At 40.1% G+C, this 18671-nt stretch overlaps 1 protein-coding gene across 1 annotated transcript in view; it reads right to left on the reverse strand.

Moving 5' to 3' along the window:
- Nucleotides 1-18671, reverse strand: part of LOC124556331 (ras and EF-hand domain-containing protein-like) — a 207951-nt gene that overhangs the window by 104073 nt on the left and 85207 nt on the right. The window contains exon 5 of the mRNA XM_047130301.1: nt 4297-4365. Coding sequence (XP_046986257.1) covers nt 4297-4365 — 69 coding nt within the window. The remainder of the gene's footprint in view (nt 1-4296; nt 4366-18671) is intronic.

The following is an 18671-nucleotide window of genomic DNA, read 5'->3' on the forward strand; positions in this document are numbered from 1 at the left end:
AGAGTATTTCACCGCAACGGTTTCTTTTAACTGTCGATTTTCTCGACAACGGCTGAGAAGTGCATCTTGGTGCTTTGCCACATTACACCTCTGGCCACGAGCTTTTATTATGTGCAGTATGAATCGAATCTGAATTTCACAATTGGTGGCCTCCCCTTGTGAGCTACCCAAGGCTCACGCCCCGGCCTCACAGGTACTGGCAAAAGCGAGGCTGTGAGGACGGGGCGTGAGTCGTACTTGGGCAGCTCAAATGGTAGAGCACTTGCCCGCGAAAGGCAAAGGTCCCGAGTTCGAGTCTCACTCCCGCACACAGTTTTAATCTGCCAGGAAGTTTCACTGTACATAACTGCTGGCAGCGCTGGTCACGAGAATACCCGGTCGCAAGATGACCCGGCTCCTGACGGCCGCGTGGCATTAATGAGAGGGAATACCTTCGTGTTCGGCGTAAGGCTCTGGCGCATCGTACAGCATCTGCAGTAGCAGTTGGGACCACAGTAACACAACGAACTGTTACACATCGGTTATTTCGAGGACAGCTCAGAGACGAACGCCCTGTACCGCGCATTCCACTAACCTCAAACCACCCCCATTTGCGACTTGAGTCTTGTCAAGCGAGGGTTCATTGGAGGGCAGGGTGGAGATCTCTTGTGTTTTCTGATGAAAACTGGTTCTGCTTCGGTGCCAGTGATGTTGATTAGGAGGAGGCCAATTTAGGGCCTGCAGCCAGCATGTGTGTGTGCTAGACACACTGGACACGCCTGGAGCGCTCTCGTGGTTATCCCACGCACCCTGACTGCAAATTTGTACGTAAGTCTGGTGATTCGACCTGTTGTGCTGCCATTCATGAACAGCATTCCAGGGGGAGTTTTCCAACAGGATGACGCTCGCCCACATACCGCTGTTCTAAACCACCATGCTCTACAGAGTGTTGACATTTTGCCTTGCTCTGTTCGATCGCCAGATCAGCCTCCAGCGAGCACATATGAGACATCATCGGACAACTCCAGCGTTATTCACAATCAGCATTAACCGTCCCTGTACTGACTGACCAAGTGCAAAAGGCATGGAACTCCATCCCAAAAACTTACATCCGACACCTGTACATCACAGTGCATGCACGTCTGCATACTTCAGTTCACCATTCTGGCGGTTACACGGGTCACACAGGCAAACGATGGAAAAACATTTTCGCTGAAAATACCTTATTTTTATATTTTCATGGTGGGAAATCCAAATATGATACTTAAAAAACTGTATCACCCACCCTTTCTTCACATTTTGCAGTTAAATTAAGCGATTTTTAAAGAATTTAACAGCTTTATATAGTTAAAATAATTTATAAAGGAGGTGTAATGAATGCAGATGACGTTGGCAGCACTGCTGAAAAACATTTGGTGGCAAAAAAAGGTCTATTCTATTTTTATGTTTACAGATGGTGTTTTGTTTACTGTCAATCTAACCTCACTTTCCCGTTTCCTGTACATGTGCTCACTACAATGTCTAATCGTGGTTGTAAAAACCCTGCTGACAGTTTTTGTTATATTTGTGGTGAATTTGTGATTAAAAAACACCAAATAAACAGTACAGACTTTGTGAAATAGGTTTATCTATCATACTTTGGATGTAAACTTGGTGATCAAGAAAAAACTTGTGCGCTGCATAAGGCATCTTATGTGTGTGTTGAAGATCTGAGAAAATGGTCCAGAAAAGAGAAAAAGGCTTTTAGATTTGCTGTTCCTGTGATATGGAGGGAGTCAAGAAATCTTTCTGATGGTTGCTACTTTTGCAGTGTTGATATTACTGGTCATATTTCGAAAAACAAGAAGGTAATAAGCTACCCTAACCTTCCGTCCTCCATCCGACCAGTAGGGCATGGTGTAAATTTGCCAGTTCCTGGACCACGAGACAATTTAAATTCTATTCCAACAGAAGTATTTTCTGATCTACGATCTGATTTAGGTGAACCAGATGATGATGAATTCCACTGAAATACAGAAAGTCTAGAGCCCAAATGGTTTACTCAGACCGAGCTTAACGATTTGGTTAAGGATCTGGACTTAACGAAAGAAAAAGCTGAATTGTATGACTCTAGATTAAAAGAAAAGAACTTACTGGCAGCTAGAAACAGCATATACATGTATAGAAAGAGAGAGCAACATTCCCTGTCTGATGAATGAGTTTGGTAGTTAATACAAAAAGGAAGACTGGGGGCTATTTATTGATTCATCCAAAACTAGTTTAAAGGCTGTTTTATTGCACAATGGTAACATGTATGCATCTATACCGGTTATACATTCTGTACATATGGAAGACAGCTATGAAAGCCTGGAAGTAGTGCTAAATTAAATAGGGTATTCTGCACATGGTTGGATGATATGTGGCGATTTAAAAGTAACATGCATGCTCCTTGGTCAGCAAGGTGGCTTTACCAAATTTTCATGTTTCTTGTGTGAATGGGACAGTAGGGCTAGGGATCAACACTGGTGCAGAAAGAACTGGCCTTAGAGGCAGTCTTTAAAACCTAGTGAGAAGAACATTCTACGCAAAAACCTTGTAGATCCAAAAAACGTACTCCTACCACCTCTACATATAAAGTTAGGGCTAATAAAACAGCTTGTAAAGGCTTTGCCTAAAGATGGACCATGTTTTAAGTATCTCTGCCATAAGTTTCCACACCTTTCGGAAGCTAAACTAAAAGAAAGCGTCTTTGTCGAACCTGAAATTAGAAAATTGATGTTTTATGTCAACTTTGAATCCACAATGACCTTCAATGAGAAAGAAACTTGGGTCTCATTCAAGCAAGTCTTTACAAAGTTCTTAGGACACGAAAGAGACCCAGAATATGTTTCTATTATAGCTACAATGTTAAAGAAGTTTAAAACTTTAGGATGTTTAATGAGCCTGAAAGTTCACTTTTTGAACAGTCACCTCATTATTTCCCGGACTATATGGGAGATGTTAGTGAGGATCAAAGACAGCATTTTCACCAGGACATTAAAGTGATGGAAAAACACTACCAAGGCCTCTGGAACACCAACATGATGGGGGCTATTGTTCGTCACTTCACCGAGAGGTTCAGCAAGCGACCCATCGTAGAAAAAGCTACACAAGTAGCTTCAAAGAAAAAAGAGAAAGAAAATACGAACCAATTCTAGCTCACAGGTGAAACCTCTATTAACATATATCATTGTTTTAAGTAGCTTACTGTAAATACAAACTATCCGTATGTTGCAACAAAGAATTTCATTAATTTCCCCGTTTACCATATAGCATAGGATTTTTATACTGTATAATAAAAAGCATATAGCTCGAAAACTATAGGTGATACAAAAAACTAAGGCTAGATTTGGATTCAGCTCATAAAAATCTGTAAAGATCAGCTATCAAAGTAAAAAAAAAGTTTTTGAAAACAAATTTTTCGTTGGCTTGTAAACACCCTCGTCACGCTAGTTCATAGGCGAAGTACTGATGCTAAGCTGTGTTCGCATCGACCCTCTGTCCATACTCATGCTGTATGAATGGAGATGATGTTTTAACTACTGATGACGCCTTTGGCACAATTGTTTTATGAATTTCCATTGCACGATGTAATTTTAGTGTATTTTACTTCTGATGAAGGTATATTTAGATATACCGAAACCGTGATCAAGAATTTTAGTAAATCTTTATCCTGCAACTGTTTTGGCTGTCATCATTTACCATGAAGAATTTCAACAGTTGCTGTTTCAGCCATGTTTAAAATCTTGAGATGTTCAGAAGTGTCCGTATCATGTCTAGTGACTTCAGACGACTGTGGAATGTCATTGCACTACGAGTGACAGAGCAGTCACGCTTTATTCACTCACTACCTCTTGAGAAATCATCAGTTTATGGCACAAACGTTGTTTATAGTTCACCTATGTCACTTCTTTTCTCTTTATGTTTCGTGAGGTTCGTGGCGAATCATAAACAATTTTTACCGCATGTGGAGTACAATGGCAAACAAATTTTATCAGTGTGTGGTTTAGGTGAGAACTCCGCTCAATAATCACATGTTCTTGAGACAGTCAAAGCAGGAGAGGAGATCAGCAGGAATCTGAGATGACAGTGGAGTTACAAGTAGGTGGTGTAGAGACACCGTCCTATTGGAATCGTGGCAAACATTCCTTCATTTTGTGTACATTAATATTGATAGGGCTTGTAGAATATCATTATTGCTATTATTATTGTTAAATGTTAGTCACCTTAAAACATATATATTATTGTGAAATGCATAATTAATTTGTTAGCTTTACTGTCACTGTATTAATCACTTACTGAAGCAGGCCAATTTGGTTATAAATATGATCATTCTGGTTGATAAACGCGTAGGTCGTCTGTTGTTGCCTGAAAAAGAAAGCCAAAAGTTTAATTTCACTCGCAGAACAATTGCTGAAAAATTAGTCTGTCTGTGGAATTAATTTCTAAAAGAATAATGACAAAATGAACTTAATGTAACTTAATTATTAAAATATGTGGCTCATCTGCTGGGGTATGAGGATGAGTAACCATGTGTCATGTAGTAAGACATTTATATTCGATAATATATGATAGTGTGAAACACTTGATTTGTATTTTCCGTAACTATACCGGGTGTTACAAAAAGGTAGGGCCAAACTTTCAGGAAACATTCCTCACACACAAATAAAGAAAAGATGTTATGTGGACATGTGTCCGGAAACGCTTAATTTCCATGTTAGAGCTCATTTTAGTTTCGTCAGTATGTACTGTACTTCCTCGATTCACCGCCAGTTGGCCCAATTGAAGGAAGGTAATGTTGACTTCAGTGCTTGTGTTGACATGCGACTCATTGCTCCACAGTACTAGCATCAATCACATCAGTACGTAGCATCAACAGGTTCGTGTTCATCAAGAACGTGGTTTTGCAGTCAGTGCAATGTTTACAAATGCGGAGTTGGCAGATGCCCATTTGATGTATGGATTAGGACGGGACAATAGCCATGATGCGGTACGTTTGTATCGAGACAGATTTCCAGAACGAAGGTGTCCCGACAGAAAGACGTTCGAAGCAATTGATCGGCGTCTTAGGGAGCACGGAACATTCCAGTCTATGACTCGCGACTGGGGAAGACCTAGAACGACGAGGACACCTGCAATGGACGAGGCAATTCTTCGTGGAGTTGACGATAACCCTAATGTCAGCGTCAGAGAAGTTGCTGCTGTACAAGGTAACGTTGACCACGTCACTGTATGGAGAGTGCTACGGGAGAACCAGTTGTTTCCGTACCATGTACAGCGTGTGCAGGCACTATCAGCAGCTGATTGGCCTCCACGGTTACACTTCTGCGAATGGTTCATCCAACAATGTGTCAATCCTCATTTCAGTGCAAATGTTCTCTTTACGGATGAGGCTTCATTCCAACGTGATCAAATTGTAAATTTTCACAATCAACATGTGTGGGCTGACGAGAATCCGCACGCAATTGTGCAATCACGTCATCAACGCAGATTTTCTGTGAACATTTGGGCAGGCATTGTTGATGATGTCTTGATTGGGCCCCATGCTCTTCCACCTACGCTCAATGGAGCACGTTATCATGATTTCATACGGGATACTCTACCTGTGCTGCTAGAACATGTGCCTTTACAAGTACGACACAACATGTGGTTCATGCACGATGGAGCTCCTGCACATTTCAGTCGAAGTGTTCGTACGCTTCTCAACAACAGATTCGGTGACCGATGGATTGGTAGAGGCGGACCAATTCCATGGCCTCCGCGCTCTCCTGACCTCAACTCTCTTGACTTTCATTTATGGGGGCATTTGAAAGCTCTTGTCTACGCAACCCCGGTACGAAATGTAGAGACTCTTCGTGCTCCTATTGTGGACGGCTGTGATACAATACGCCATTCTCCAGGGGTGCATCAGCGCATCAGGGATTCCATGCGACAGAGGGTGGATGCATGTATCCTGGCTAACGGAGGACATTTTGAACATTTCCTGTAGCAAAATGTTTGAAGTCACGCTGGTACGTTCTGTTGCTGTGTGTTTCGATCCATGATTAATGTGATTTGAAGAGAAGTAATAAAATGAGCTCCAACATGGAAAGTAAGCATTTCCAGACACATGTCCACATAACATTTTCTTTCTTTGTGTGTGAGGAATGTTTCCTGAAAGTTTGGCCGTTCCTTTTTGTAACACCCTGTATAATTTTTAATATTTACACATCATCTTCTCTCAAACCATTTACGTTAAAGCAATGAAATTTTGTATGGAACTATTAAATACGAGTATTATTATCTACATCTCCGAAGAAGTAAGATTTAGCTAAGACAATAGCACATAATTTATAAAGAAAAAATCTCCAAATATTTTTATTTTGCCTATGGCTGAGGATGTCTGAGAATTATGCAAAAGGTGATAACAAAGTTCTGTTCAGACCTATGTAAGATAATTTGTACAAAAAATTACCATTAGTGTGATAGATTTTTCAGAAAGATACATCAGCTTCATTAGTGTTTAAAAAATAATCCTTTTTACCGGACGATGTGATAGATAAACAACTAGCAAACTTTTTATGTAGATGAACGAAGTGTTTCTTAATACCTGTTCCAAAATTAGTTACATTATATTACGAACTGTGGATGAATCAAAATTTTCTGGAAGCATAATTTTGGGTTTGTGATTGTACAAAGAGAAAACAACTAGGCCTTTGTATTTCTGGGGATCTGTTGTTCTCATATGCAGGATGAGGTTTCGGCTCATGTTGCTCAACTTCTTGATCATTAGCGGCCGTACAATTTCTTATTGAACGAGAGCGCTCAAATATTTTAAAGAGTTCCTTCCAATGATTACCAGTACTGATAGTCTTTAGATGAAATAGTTCCCAATTACAAATCCGATATACAAGGAAAGTATTTATAACTTTATTTCAGATAAATGTGGCTAAAATACACACACACACACACACACACACACACACACACACACACACACACACACACCTACGTTTATAAACATTGTTAACGTCATGAGATAAAATAACTCTTAATTGCAAGCGATCAATGAAATGAAAGTACTTATTCCTGTTGCTCAGGACTATGTGCATGGTTAACCACTGGTACTGAAAAGGAATTCAGCCAACCCCCGCGACATACGTTACTATAAATGTCCTAACGATTTGAGGAGGAGTCCTGGTGCCATGTAAAAGTTTAAAACTACTCCAGTTTTCATTTAAAATATAAGGCAAGTCTATAGATAATTGTAGGGATGTATTCTTGTTGGCATATAAAACACAATGAACTAGAATATGGCGTACCGAGAATGGTACGCCTTAAACATAGCATATTGATGGGTCGTTTCACTGAAGGGGGAAAAAAGGAATAGCTGTAGCTGTTAAGCTAAAGGATGAACGGAAGTCGTCAAAAAACAGAAAATACTTAACTGGACTTTTGACTGTGAACGATATACTTTTTATACTTATAGTAAAACTAGTAACGCTTAAAATATTGCTTCAAGGGATAATATTCTGCAAGGGAAAAATACCTGAGAGCTAATTCATGACTCAATATCCAAAATAGTGTTAACGCTGCTAGGAAAAAAAAGAAACTTTATTAAGTACTAATATTAAGACAATGCACAAGCATAGCATTGGGAAGACACGATGCAAGTGATGCAGGGCCAGCGGAAAGAGGAGGAAGTATAACAGTGTTCACACTCGGAGGTAAAGTGTTGAATTCACAATCACGGCCACTACGAGGCAATAAGACGTCGGTATGCAACAGCGACCAGACAGTCGAAGCCGTAATTAGCATGGAAGATAGCTGTAGAATGAAGGGTGTGACGAAACGTGCGGTGGAGACTTTGGAAACTATGGATCTGCAGTTACTAATAGTAGGGAAAGTGCCATGAAGCACGATATCCATTTCATAGGAAGTTAGTTTGTTACTGGTGGATTGGATATTCCTTTTGACAGTCTAGTAGGAAGTGGCTTCCTGAGGCAGCAAGAGGTTGTGATTAATTACGGAGAGAAGGCGATTAGACTACAGGATCGAAATATTCCGTTTCTCATAGTGTCAGAGACAGAATTACCGCCGTAAGTTTCTATGAAACGATGAACTGAAAAGCAACAACAATTAACGGGAAGTTAGATAAGCCGAAAAAACAATATATAATGAAAAGGTGCATGTTCTGAGGCAGTCCATGAGTCAGACCGCAAAGAAAGTGGAAATGAATGGGAATAGCAGATGACAGTGAGATTCTACAAATAAGAGGTTAAGTCCTGAACAAGAGAGAAATAAAACGAAACAGTATAGTCAAAGAATGGCGAAGGAAGAAGTAAGAGATGCAAACCAAAGGCAAATCGTGAGACGAAAAGCGATGAGTTATCTTCCAGGCAAAATAGCATGGCACAAGAAAAATATATTCTCAGTGTGTTCAATTTGAATGAGGCTGGCTGTGATCTTTCCACAATAAAAGTATTTGGGAACTTGTAGAGAGAATGCCACCAATCTAAACTGTACAGGGAGCAATGAACGGTATAGGCAAGTAGAGAAATTGCGTTGCCCTGCTCAGAGAAGCGATCCGAACCGATCATTTGTATAAAGCGGAGCTATATGAATTAGAAACACTCTGTAGTACATATTGTGATGTATTTTATGTAAAAGGTGAAAAATTGTCATGTACAGAATATGCACTCTCAATACTGCCAGAGCACAAAGGAAAGGCAAAGAATGTATAGAATACCAAAGCACAAATAGCGGTGTTGCAGACAAATCGAGAAAATGGTTAACGAGTTGAAAATCAGAGTCCATATTGCTAGTGCCGAAATACAAGATACCAGAGAGTTAGTGAAATATAGATTCGCAACTGACTATAGAAAATTGAGCGAAATTTATGGGCGAGGTGGGGGGGGGGGGGGTGCGACCTTTCTCACCCCTAAAATAAGTAACATATTGGACCAACTAGGGAAAGCCAACTATATCTCCACTTTAGATTAGGCCAGTGGGTACTGTCAGACAGAGGAAAGACAGCGTTTGGCGTAAATTATCAGCATTATGGGTACAGAAGGGTGCCACTGGAGTTAAAGAATGCACCAACTATGTTTCAGAGACGAATTAATGATGCATTGGTAGAAATTCAAGGGAAAGAGTGTTTAGAGTATTTGAATAACACAGTATGCTACGGTAGTTCATTAAAGGAACAAAATGTAAAGCTTCAGGGTATATTGAATAGATCAATCGCACATAGGTCAGAGCTACAGCCAGGTAAGTGTGAATTCCATAGAGTGGAGGTAATATTCTAAGGACACAACACAACAGATTAAGGTGTAGAGCGAGGTGAGCGTATTGTGGAAAAAGTGAAGAACTCTCCAGTTCCGAAATCCATCTACAGCTTGATGGGTGTCACTGACAGTTCATTCCAAAGTTCTATAATATTGCGAATCCATTACATAATTTGCTGAAGGCTGAACTGCCATATGTATGGGGAGAACAACAACCAGCAGTTTAAGAACGGTGAGAGAAATTAGTAAATTCTCCCATACTGAGCAGATTTTGAGAACTCATTTATAGTAGTGACGGATGCCAGCAGAGAGGTGCTGGGGGGAGTTCTGTCTCAAGGGAAGCTACCTAAAGGTTTACCAGTCATCTGTGTTTCACAGTCATTGACTAAGGCTGCAAGGACTTATTCTGCAATTGAGTTAAAGTGATTAGCAGTTGTGTAGAGCACAAAGCAGTTCAGGCTATAAGTCAATGGGAGACATTTCACCATAGCAGATCACAAGTGACCAACATGAATTTTCAGTGTCAAGGATCCATCGCCAAGGTTACTACAGGTTGAAACTAGAGGAATATTCTTATGGCACTGTGTATAAACGTGGAAAACTCAGTGCAAATGCCGATGCATAAAGCCAAATGCTGTATGGTGATGCAGAGAGTATAAATGAAAGTAAGGGACATATAAGAGTGGCTAGGGAAAACAAAGCACAGGAGGAACAAACCGAGGAACTTATCATAGACGAAAGGGCCGAAATTACGAAGGAAATGCACGACAACCCGTTACGCTGACATCTAGTAATTACAAACACAATCACGACAGTATTCGAGAAATGCAACACAGACATTGTAGATCGTTAGATACAACAAAAACCACAACCACTGCAATCGATACACCTTGACATTCCAAGATTACCTGAACAAGTTCACAGTAGAGGTGCCGACCAAGTGGCAGAATGCCGAGATAATGGCCCAGAAGTTTGTGGAAGAAATTGTGTTATGATACAGAATTTGGTCAGTGCTAGAGACAGACTAGGGTCGAATTTTTTAAGTATTCTAGAGGGTATGAAATTATCAAAAATTCAGAAGATGCAGACCACAACATTTCACCTGCAGACAAACTGGGCGCCCCAGAGAACTCCTATGATACTGGTGGAATATTTCAGACACTTCATAAGAGAGGATCATAGTGATTGAAATCTGTAGGTACAACAGAGTATTTCTGCATTTAATATGCCATGTGGTAGCACTGGCCACACATCATTTGAGTTAATTCATATAAATGCTTGTTACGCAATCCTATAGAAGTCAAAAGTGTGTGCAGTGTAGTTCAGAAGAAATGTGTGAAGTAGAGCAAAGCATTCAAGTAAAATTACAAAAGTTCCTGTCTCAATATGGTAATAAATCATTTTCGACTGATAGTAAAATACTGTATTGCAAACTTTGTGATGTAAAAGTACTTGCGGAGAAGTCATTTAATGTTCAGCAGCATGTGGCAACAGAAAAATACAAACGTGGAATATAATATGCCCGTGGGGGCTCCAGCCATTCTTATACACCATTCTGTGAAGAACTTTGTACAGCTTTCTTTTGTGCTGACATTCCCTTAACTAAGATGAACTATTCAAAATTCTGTGATTTCTTATAAAAACACACAGCTAAATCTCTTCTTGATTCTTCCACATTAAGAAGACTACGACAGGCGAATCTAAGAAAAAGGAATGCAACAAATCAGAAAAATTGCAAATAAAAAAGAATAAGTATCTGTTGATGAAAGCTGAGACTATTGGAAGATATATTGCAATGTCATTGTGGGAACTTTTGGAAAAAGATGGTCCTGACGAAAATTTTATTATAAATTGTGAACGTTTAGAAAAAGTAAATTTTCCACCATCAGTAAATTGTTTGCCAGATCTGTAGGTGCCGTATGGGAGCGACAGCGTATGGTAGTACTTTTCGCAGTGGATGCTATACCCTATATGGACAAGCTGCTGACACTAAAAGTGATGTTAACAAATAATTTGGGTGTGTCAAAACGTTATTTTTGAAAGCCTCTTCACGTGCTGAAGCACTTCAGTTGCTAGCTCTAGACATTTTCTTATCACTATCTCCCATGTTGACAGGAAGGAGCTCATAGACTGACCACTGAAACTATTTCTGGCAGAACTTCAACGTTGTAGAAAGCATCATTGATTCATTCGATAGCACTGGAGCCGTTTCAAGTGCGGTAGCCCACATATTAATGTCTAATACTGAAATTTCAGGGAACCTTTCGTACATAAAATCAAAATTTGGATATATTACTGCTGCCATAACTGCTTTGGAGCAAACAGAAATGTCACTTGTGAGTCAGACAAAACCAGTGGCAAAACTGAATAATTTAGAAGCTGTTTGGGGTAAAGTGGGGAAAAAAGCGTCCAAGAAAATGGAAAAAGTGTTAGAAAAAACGAAGGGTTTCATACACTGTATTCCACATGAATGATTTTCTCTCTTAATCAATTATATTTATAATTCAGTTAATACTGCCCATTATAAATATGCACTTTTTGTGTCATCTGAAGTTGAAAGAAGTGTTTCGAAATACAATGTTTTCTTGGCCGACAATAGGAAATCTTTTTTATTTGAAATCTTGTACATGGTATTAATTATATATTGGAATTCAGAGATCACAAACTGAAGTAACAATAAGGATGTACAAAAAAAGCATATCAAAGGTAACTATGTTCTGGTAGTTAATAAAAATCACATCTTAACAGAAAAGTCCATAGTTTGCTTTGCTTGTGACGTGCTTTTATTCATAAATAAATAAATCATTATCATAAACTGACTTACGAATTAACTTTACAACAGAAATTTTACCTCAGTTTAGTATTTTAAGGTGAATTTTTTCGTTAATAAGAATAATTTTGTTAATTTTCGTCATAACAGCATATTATGGTGATTTCTAGGTCATAATAATTCTAGCCCTAATTATTATTAAATGACAAGAAAAGTCGAGGGGAGATAGTAGCATAGGAAATTTTGACGTATGTGAATCTGAGAACGTCCGACAAGTAAGTCTATGGAGTGGACCGAGTGAGAAACAAGACTGTCCAACAGTGCAGAGAAAGATTAAGCCAATCAGATATCAAAAGAACTGAACGTAATCTTTTAAATAATGAAGTTGGTAGTAACAAAGCCACTTTAGAGTAAAACTCTGCGCTGAATCACATGGTACATTGCATAGCGATTAACGAGCAAATATTAGAGAACGGTATGAATAAGCTGATACAATTCATTACATACTCACTAAAAACGAGGAATGCAGGACTAAAGAGAACAGCCGCTTTCGTTACCATCAATAAAGAATTAAGCGCTAGGTACAGGCTGTTACTACGTGCCAGTGTGCATGCAAAGAAAGGGACTCTAGCACCATATATCGTAAGTCTGATACAGATTGTAAAATATTTCAAGTTAATTCAAGATGATCTTAAGAATTTACAATTTCACATACATTTATAGAAATGATATGGATAATCTAAAAATCATGGATTTACATGTATTTGTGTCTGATAATGTGTAAGAGTATGTCATTATCAATCCAGTAGTGGGGAATAAAGAGTTCAGTTTACGTAGAATGTTGCCACTCCCAACAGCAACTAAAGATGATGCGGGGAAATACATTTATATATAGTCAGAGAAAAGATATTTACCCTTAGATAATTCTAAGAAGTTGTATGCTAAACTCTCGACAGATCAATCGGAATGGCAAGAGATTGGTAAGGGAACGAAGATATGTAAACAAATCTTTGTAATGTGGCTCATGTGTTACCAGGACGAGTGTGAAGTCAAATAATTATTGCAAAGCAAGGACATTCAAAAGAATTGCGCCAGTATGTTAACCACCGTAAAAAAGAGTCTGTGGACACATCCTAGTGATAACGAATGGCTGTACATAAGCCTGCAAGCGGAAAGTATGACCATTCTTGTGAGGAACAGGCTTCTGGGGATATTCTCCCACAAGTTGTAGGATTTATAACGTTCCATACAAACTGCAAAGGTTATGGCTCACAGGTGTACATCCAGTCAAATAGAACAATATAGACCAATGTCACTAGGAAGGACATTATCCCTAGTATTACAATGGAAATCGAATGTTGTGAAGAATTGGAGAAAAACTTAAACTTATCAGAGATACCTTTAGCATTACGATTAAGACATGTAATGACTGGGTTAGTCGATGTAAGTGTAGTAGGAAAAAGAATGGAGGATATCGAGAAGTTGATTAATAAACAGCAAAAGAAAATGAGCTGTGAAAGAGGAATCTAGCACTATTCCATAGTCACATACATAGGCTTAATCTCAGTTATGGTAATAATTATAGATTGATGTCGTTCGCGTTGCCCATGTTGTAGATATATACGAGGTGCGGCTAGAAAAAAACCAGACTGATGCTGGAAAAAAACATTTATTTACAATTATTTACAATTTCATGTTATCTCCTTCAATGTACTCTCCTCCTCGGTCTCTACACCACTCCATACGAATTTTCCATTTTCGGTAAGTCCGTACATTACTTCCGTCGCTTTTTCTTTTACTGCTTGAACAGTCTCAAATCTAGTTCCTTTCAAAGCTGACTTGACTTTAGGGAAAAGAAAAAAGTCACAGGGGGCCAAATCAGGTGAGTAGGATGGATGATCTAAGATGGGAATGTTGTGTTTTGCCAAAAACGTCTTCACTGACTACGCACTGTGAGCTGGGGCATTGTCTTGGTGAAGGATCCATGACTTTTTTCTCCACAAATCGTTCCGTTTTCTCCGTACTCGCTCACGTAGGGTAGCCAGGACGCTAATGTAGTAATGCTGATTCACTGTTTGTCCCTCTGGTACCCAATCAATGTGCACAATCCCTTTGATGTCAAAAAAACAATCATCATTGCCTTGAATTTCGATTTTGACATTCGTGCTTTTTTTTGTCGTGGAGAACCAGGAGTTTTCCAATGCATCGATTGGCGTTTAGTTTCGGGATCGTAAGTAAAAAACCACGATTCATCGCAAGTAATAACATTTTGTAAGAAGGTGGGATCACTTTCAATGTTTTCCAGGATGTCAGAACAAATCATTCTTCGGCGTTCCTTCTGTTCAATCGTGAGACACTTTGGAACCATTTTTGAACACACTTTGTTCATGTTGAAACTTTCATGAAGCATCTGCCTAACACTTTCCTTGTCAACTCCTGTTAACTCAGACACTGCTCTGATTGTTAAACGGTGATCTTGTCGAACAAGTTTACCGATTTTTTCAATTTTTGCATCAGTTTTTGCTGACAATGGTCTGCCAGTGCGAGTGTCATCACTGGTGTCCTCGCGGCCATCTTTAAATCGTTTAAACCACTCAAACACTTGTGTTCGCGATAAACAATAATCGCCGTACACTTGTTGTAACATTACAAACGTTTCACTTGCAGATTTTCCTAGTTTGAAACAAAATTTGATGTTAACACGCTGTTCTTTCTGTGCACTCAACATTTTCCGACGCACAGACAGAACGTCAACTACTTAAAACAGACGCCACGGGCAGACTGAGTGCAGGAGGTAGATGAAACTCGAGCAGTAGGCGGAGCGAGAGTCACGTGACAGGCCACGCGACTTTCAGCCTTATTGCATTCGTTTTATTGTTTCACCAGTACTAGTCCGGTTTTTTTCTAGCCACGCCTCGTAAAGTTTTTTACAGACTATTTTGGTGGTGGAAGTTGTTGCCACTCAATACGACTGTGTAAAAGCTACTGTAGTTAATAGAGGGTGGTTATAAATGAATAGTGCGATTTTAAAAATTAGTAACAAATCTATTTATTTCTTTATATGGGAAAACCTTACAACATCAGCAGCAGCAACTGTTCAAGTTTTTGATACCCTACTGTCTGTTCGCGTGTCATGCTTACTGCGCAGGTGTAGCACCTGTTTCCAAGATGACATCGTAACAGGGTTTTGAGGGTCTAGATCAGTGGTTCCAGTCCAACGTGACTCTCATCTACGACTTATGAAAGATGCAGCACACAAGAATAACACAAGTACGTGGTACCTCCAGTTCGTGGAAACCGGATGCCTTTATAAGGAGAAGAGTCCTGGTCGATCTCGTGTGTCTGCTGCAGACCTCGAAAGAGTGCGCGAGGCGCTTCACCGAAGTCGTTGCAAGGGAGTTGTTCATGCCAAAGATTACGATGTGGAAGGAGTTGGGCAGGTAGCTATGTTTTAAACTGAACAATGTGGGATCAGGGCAGACCCTTACACTATCAGACGAAATGAAAAGGCGTGACTTTTGTGAAGAGCTGCGGTTAAAAACTGAGGACGCTGGTTTTGTAGAAAGACTCATCTTGTGCGATGAAGCTAGTTTCCATTTAAGCGGGGAAACGAGGAACCATATACGCTGATAGAGCATAAGCGCGACTCTTCTAAAGTGAACGTTTTCTGTGCGGTGTAGAGAGAGAAAGTTCACGGCTAATTTTTCTTCGAACAACAAACGGTGATGGGTAACTCATTCCGAGACATGTTGGAAATACACTTTCTACCGCAGCTGAACACCAGTCGAGATAACGGTGCTCCGCCCAGTTTTCACACGAGTGTACAAGCGCTTCTTAAGCGTGTTCTGCACCAACGCTGGATTGGACATGCTGCAACATCAGACAACAATCTTCTCCTCTGGCCACCCCGTTCGCCGGACTTAACACCGTGCGATTTCTTTCTGTGGGAATTTGTGAAAGACCGGGTTTATGTACCGTCAATGCCCGTGTCACTTGAGGACGTGTGTGGTCGGATAAAGCATGCACGAAACACAAGGAACCGGATAGACACCTCAACGAAAAAAAAAATGGGTTCGCATATAATGCAGGTTTTAATATTTATGACGATTTACTTAGCTGATTTACTCGCTGCTTCCTGGATACATGCTCCAGATGATCATGGGCCGCCTTGTGATCGAGTGCTGCACTGTGCCGTCCGGGCCGCATCTACGCTTCCTAACATCTACCCAAATAACATAACCACTTAGGGGACTTATGACCACAGCAGTTGAGTCCCATAGTGCTCAGAGCTATTTGAACCATAACCACTTCGCAGCCGGAAGAAGAGTGCCAGCGAGGTGCGATAAGGAACTGCCCTAGTTGTCCATTCCTTGCCGTCTCTGCTAAGTTGGCATAAACATCTAGTAGCCAGAAGTGCACCACCATCGGACACCGAAAAATATACCGTAAGGATTGCTACTCTGTCTGTCTTATTGTAAAGGCCTCACTATTTTCCAAATAGATTTTACTATTTTAACGGCCTATGTCTACTTTCATATTTGATGAATAATAGATTTAAATATTATTGCAATAACTGTCATATTTCATGATTTTTACGGCTGAAGGTAGCTTTATTAGCAAACACATCTAGCGCAAAGAATAGAAAAGGAAAAGTGTACTTGGTTGTATGTATATAATTCCCTGATTTATGATTTTATGTTTAGTTGGTAACGCATGAACACCTGTTCATCAAATGCTGCCATTAGGTAAGAATTATATGCATGTTAATAGCACGTTACGAAGTTCACAAGTAGATTTTGTGAAAATAATGGCACTTGTTCTAGGTTTGAATTTAAGCTTTTCTGTACTCTATTGTAGTATCTCATGCCTTGCAACGAATGATAGTTAATATTTTCTGCCTATTGAATATGGGGAGGAACAAGAACTGTCTCCTACTTGGCCGCAGCTTTGGTTAACATATTTCATTGTGTATTATTGAAACGAGTTGCAAGCAGTGCTTGTCTCTGACAGCCAAAGGTAGCACTTAGGGACCGGGAGTTGCTTTTAAGGCCTGACATACAGGTTCGTAGGGTTTACTCGTTGATTAGAAAAAATATATATCCACTGTAAGACACCTCGCCCTGTAATGATAAGCTGTTGGGAAAATGAATTGTTTTTGTACTGAATCGGTTACTCAAGTGATTTCGGCCTTACTCACTTACTACGAATCACAACTTCTCCTCTCCGTTGCAGAATGACCTGTACTAAGTATCCTAGAGGACTTTCTCCCTCACACTTCATTAAAGGTGATTAGTAGACCTAAGCGCACGGTAAAAATATTGTTGTCTCCCTTCAGTGCAGCTATAGCCTTGTGGGGTTCCTCTAAGTAATATCGCATAGTCACTGGCCGTGTCTTTACACAGGAAGGAGGTTTTACGCCTACAGGATAACTTGGTTGTCTAGAATGGATTTATGTTTTCTGACTGCAAGCTGAAAGTGACTTTTGAGCTTTCTTATTTTCGAGGCCCAGATTAAAAAATCTATTAGCCGTGCCCTCTTTGATATTCCCGAAGTAGCTCTCGAGGGATACAAGTATTACGGTAGCTACTTGAATGCAGGAGATCTTTACCAAGTTTGAAGGAAAGGTGTAGTACTACTGCCCCTCAGAAAAAAATGTTCATTATTTCGTAATGAATCGTATCTGGTCCTGTGAGGCAGCCAATGGACCATTGAGGAGAGTCATTTGTATACCTAATAGTCTGCAGAACTAAAATTTGCTTGCTCTTCTACACAAGAGCGCGGCAGATATGAAAATTCAAACTCAGAATCTTTATAGAATGTTGTAGAACTGTAATACCATCGCCTGTATTGCCTCTTAGGCTCTCTTTGTAAGCCCCGTATTGTTTAAAGGATATCGGATGAGCTGTTCTAACTTCGTATCAAGTCGTCCATAATATGTCCCACACTTTTGACGATGAGATAGAGCGTATTATGAGATTCAGTAACACATGCTATGGCCTATTTCAGCACTCTCTGGCTGTCCCTAGGGTTTTAGCTCTCGCAACCCGAAAGACCGCGAGGTTTAATGTAGAAAGACTGTTCGTCAACCTTCGCAGCACCTCCCTCCTGCAGGGCTGTATCGAGGGGTGGCAGGATACGTGCAGGCAGAGAGGGGGAGCAGAAACAGACAGGTTCGGATAAAAAAACAGACACACACACACAAGAAAAAATTAGTCTTTAAGAAGTAAACGAGAAAGATACGTAAGTCCTCTTACCTCTTGTGTTCCTGTCTTATGCCTACAATGAAAGTCTTGCCGATGCCCCTCCCTCCCCCTTCTGCACCCTCCCCCATTAAACTACCTTTCTGCAATTTATTCTTCACAAATTCTTTGGATAGAGGGGGCAAGAAAAATTACAAATCCTATCCACCTTACCTGCTTGCTTCCACCACTGCCGTGTCCTGCTCCGGTCCTCAGTCAGCGAATATCAACAAAAATCGGAATCCTTCGATCAAACAACATATTTGTAACTTTTTTTATTTTTCTTGCCTACCGACCTTTGAGATTCTACTCTGAGAATAATAGACATCATTATTCAGAGTATGGGCCCGCTCGAATAGCCGCGCGGGTGGCCGTGCACGTGAATTATGCGTAGCGGAC

Source organism: Schistocerca americana, chromosome X (genome assembly GCF_021461395.2).
Source record: "Schistocerca americana isolate TAMUIC-IGC-003095 chromosome X, iqSchAmer2.1, whole genome shotgun sequence".
NCBI classification, from domain to species: domain Eukaryota; kingdom Metazoa; phylum Arthropoda; class Insecta; order Orthoptera; family Acrididae; genus Schistocerca; species Schistocerca americana.